Source organism: Propithecus coquereli, unplaced genomic scaffold, assembly GCF_000956105.1.
Source record: "Propithecus coquereli isolate 6110/MARCELLA unplaced genomic scaffold, Pcoq_1.0 Scaffold158, whole genome shotgun sequence".
Taxonomy (NCBI): Eukaryota; Metazoa; Chordata; class Mammalia; order Primates; family Indriidae; genus Propithecus; species Propithecus coquereli.
Window position 1 is genome coordinate 4,947,591 of NW_012140302.1, and position 3,276 is coordinate 4,950,866.

General features: G+C 40.2%; 1 protein-coding gene across 1 annotated transcript in view; it reads left to right on the top strand.

Moving 5' to 3' along the window:
- The window catches only part of KIF6 (kinesin family member 6), a 480,713-nt gene that overhangs the window by 224,531 nt on the left and 252,906 nt on the right, over window positions 1–3,276 (top strand). The window contains exon 8 of the mRNA XM_012640809.1: window positions 988–1,091. Within this exon, the coding sequence (XP_012496263.1) occupies window positions 988–1,091 (104 nt within the window). The remainder of the gene's footprint in view (window positions 1–987; window positions 1,092–3,276) is intronic.

Below are 3,276 nucleotides of genomic sequence, written 5' to 3' on the forward strand. Positions count from 1 at the left end.
AGAAAAACAAGTCAATTGAAACATGGGCAAGAATGAATAAATAATTCTCGGGAGAAGATGCCCAAACTGCCAATATACATATGCAAAGATGACCAACCTCACTAATAATCACAAAAATGCAAATTAGAACTAAAGTGATATATCATTTTATACCTACCAGATTGGCAAAATTAAAATATCTGTCAAGATTACACAGCAGCAAAAAATGTGGGGAAATAAGAACTTACATATATAGTTGATGGGGATGTACATTTGTACAACTACTCTGAAGAGTGATTTAACAATATGTGTAATAATAAAGGCAAGATGCACATACTCCACAACCAAGAAATCCTAGTTCTAAGTGCACACTATAGAGAAACTCTCACATATGTGTCCAGAGAGATTTATAATATTCACAGTAACACTAATAGCAAAAGCAAAAATCCTAAATGTCCATCAACAAGAGACATAGTTGAACAAATTGTGATATATTCATTTACTGAAATACTATATATCCATGAAAATCAATGAACTAGAGCCACATGAAGCAATATAAATAAGCTCAAAAACATAATGTAAAAGGGAAAAACAAGTTGCAATTACATGCAGTAATGTAACATTTACATAAAATTTAGGCATGCAAAATGATACCATACATTATTTATGAGTACATCCATACATATGGAGTAAATGTATGAAAACATGCAGGGAAATGATACCCGTTAAATTCAGTACAGTGATCCCCCAGGAAGGATGGAAGGGGAATAGGAATAGGGGATTCCTGTTACATCAGTGATGTTTTATTTGTTAAAAAAATTCTTCAACTATTTCAACAAAATGTTAAGATTTAACAAAGCCAGCTGGTAGGTATAGGAGTGCTTTTTATGTCATTATACATTTTTATGTCTTTAAAATAGTTCATCATTTTAAAAGATGTATGTTCTCTGCCACCAAGTTCACCTTAATGAGAAGTTGACATTTCCTCTGCCTCCTCAACATTTGTAGATGATTATCCGTCTACAGAAGGAAATCCAGGAGCTGAAGGATGAACTGGCCATTGTCACTGGGGAGCGGAGGACAGAGGCACTCACAGAAGCAGAGCTCCTGCAGTAAGCCTGCAAACTTTTTTTCTTTCTAACAGTGAAAGTTTATGTTAACTTCGTTGTTGGCCCTAACGTTACGAATTCACCTCAAAGCATGAAGTTCTCCTGGGACAGTCTGAAATTGCATTTAGGCGCCAGTTAAGAGTGGCGGCTTTCCATGAAAAGCTGGATAAGGCTTGGCAGTGTTTTTGCCACCTCAGCTTTGAGGAAGTAAAGAACAGAGCATAAAGAGGATGGGAATATCCTTCTCGTGCCAGCTGAATAAAAGGGATTGTATAATAGTCCATGCAATTTTAAAACACACACACCAAACACTCTTAAGTTGTGGAGCTCAGATCTGAAAGGAATTCAAGAAACATCCTTTGTATTAAATAGCATCTTGCTGCAAGCACCAATTTATTCCACGCCAAAGTAAGCTTTCTCCTTTAATAAACAGATGACCCATATATTATAGCTCAAACTGGGAATGAAAGCAGGTACTCAGGGCTTTATACAAGTGCAGCATCTTTCAGAACCTTTAGATTTGCAGCGCTATTGTATATCAGTGGCACAATGTGGCTCTCCTCTTTCTGATCATGAGCCACGGTGGTGGCTCTTGTCATTCATGTGCTGCTTATTAAGCATTTGTGGAGTGGTAAGAATACACTAGGCTTAGAGGGCAGTTGCGTTCTCTATTTCCAAATAAGAAAAAAGCCACATAAGACTTTTCTAAAGATATTCTACCATTTTACCTAAGCCTCCTTCAACAGAGAAAATGGTAAATAAGAGAAACAATAAAAGTAGTTTTCTTTAAACTGTTTCATGGTGGCCCCTGAGGTGGATCTGAAGCTTGAGAAGCCTTAAGCAAGGTTTCTGTTACAGACAAAGCTTTCACTCCTCCAAGATAGTGTTTCCTAATTGTAGAACACTGTTTGATAATATGATAGGACCCTAAATCTTTCCTTGCAAAACTACTTTGTGACATATTTGCAGTTACAGAGAATATATTGCCAAAAATTCACATTTTGCAAATTTTCATGTCACTTCTTAAAATAACTTGGGATGTCTTAGATATTAAGATCTTTGAAAGCTGAGACTTTCTTTACTGTGATTCTCCTTTCCCCTCAAAGAAAGGAATTACCAATTATTATCTTAGAAAATGTGTCTTCAGAATTTTGATCTGTAAGTCAGGATCCAGCTAGGAAAACAAAACCACTCTAGGCCTTTCAACAAAAAGAACTGAATGTAGGAAATCGCACAGAAGATGGCTTTGCTGCAAGCTAAACAGGAAATGATGAAGCACTCAAAAGGCAAGAAAAACAAGAGCTCCTACCCACAGGACTGCAGGGACCGCAGGAGAAGGTGACGTTACCAAAAGCCACGGAGCTGACCAATAGGAGCTAGACCATAATGACTGCTGCCTGCCAGGAGCTGTGGCCACTGAGAAGCCACCCACACGTGCTATTTAAGACATCATCCAGGGGGCATCCTTGTCTCCTCCCTCATCCCCCTTCCAGTCTTCCCAGGTTCCCATTGGCTGAACCTACCCAGAATTCAGTTGTTAAAGAAGTCAGGGAATGCAGTTGACATATCCAGGAAGTACTAGTGTTTTTTCTAATCCCCATATATCCTATATGTTGCTCAGGAGGCTCAGTTTAAGGATACGATTCTGAATGTGATGGTTTCAGTATATCAGATTGAGTAAGTGTGTGCTGCAGGTTCCCTCTACTGCACCAAATGTAAAGAATTACAGAACCGATATGCAGAAACACATGAATCTCTCGCCATACCTAAAAACAAGAAGTGGACTTCTCAGGGGACTAGAGGCTTCAAGGAATTCCTGAGAGACTAGAAAGTGGGGATGGAGATGGGCAGGAGAAAAGGATAAACCAAGACACTGGGGCAGAAGGATGATGGCCCCATGTCTGCAAGTGTGGAACCCTGGAGCAGGAGAGGGCTAGGAACGGCATTTGGTAGAGCAGCTGTAGTGGGTGCAGTTGGCCCTGTGAACCCCTGTGCACTCCTCCTTCACAGCACCAAGGATGGAGAAACAGAGAAGAGCCCCAGGTAGCTGGTAGAGAGGGACCAGAGAAGTTCTGAAGACCTGCTGCTGTCTTCAGCTCTGCCCATCCCCCTATTCTCACCGAAAACAAGGAACACAAGTACCTGCAGCTGCTTTAGCCCCTCATCCAAGTCTGGCTGCCCAAGCTGA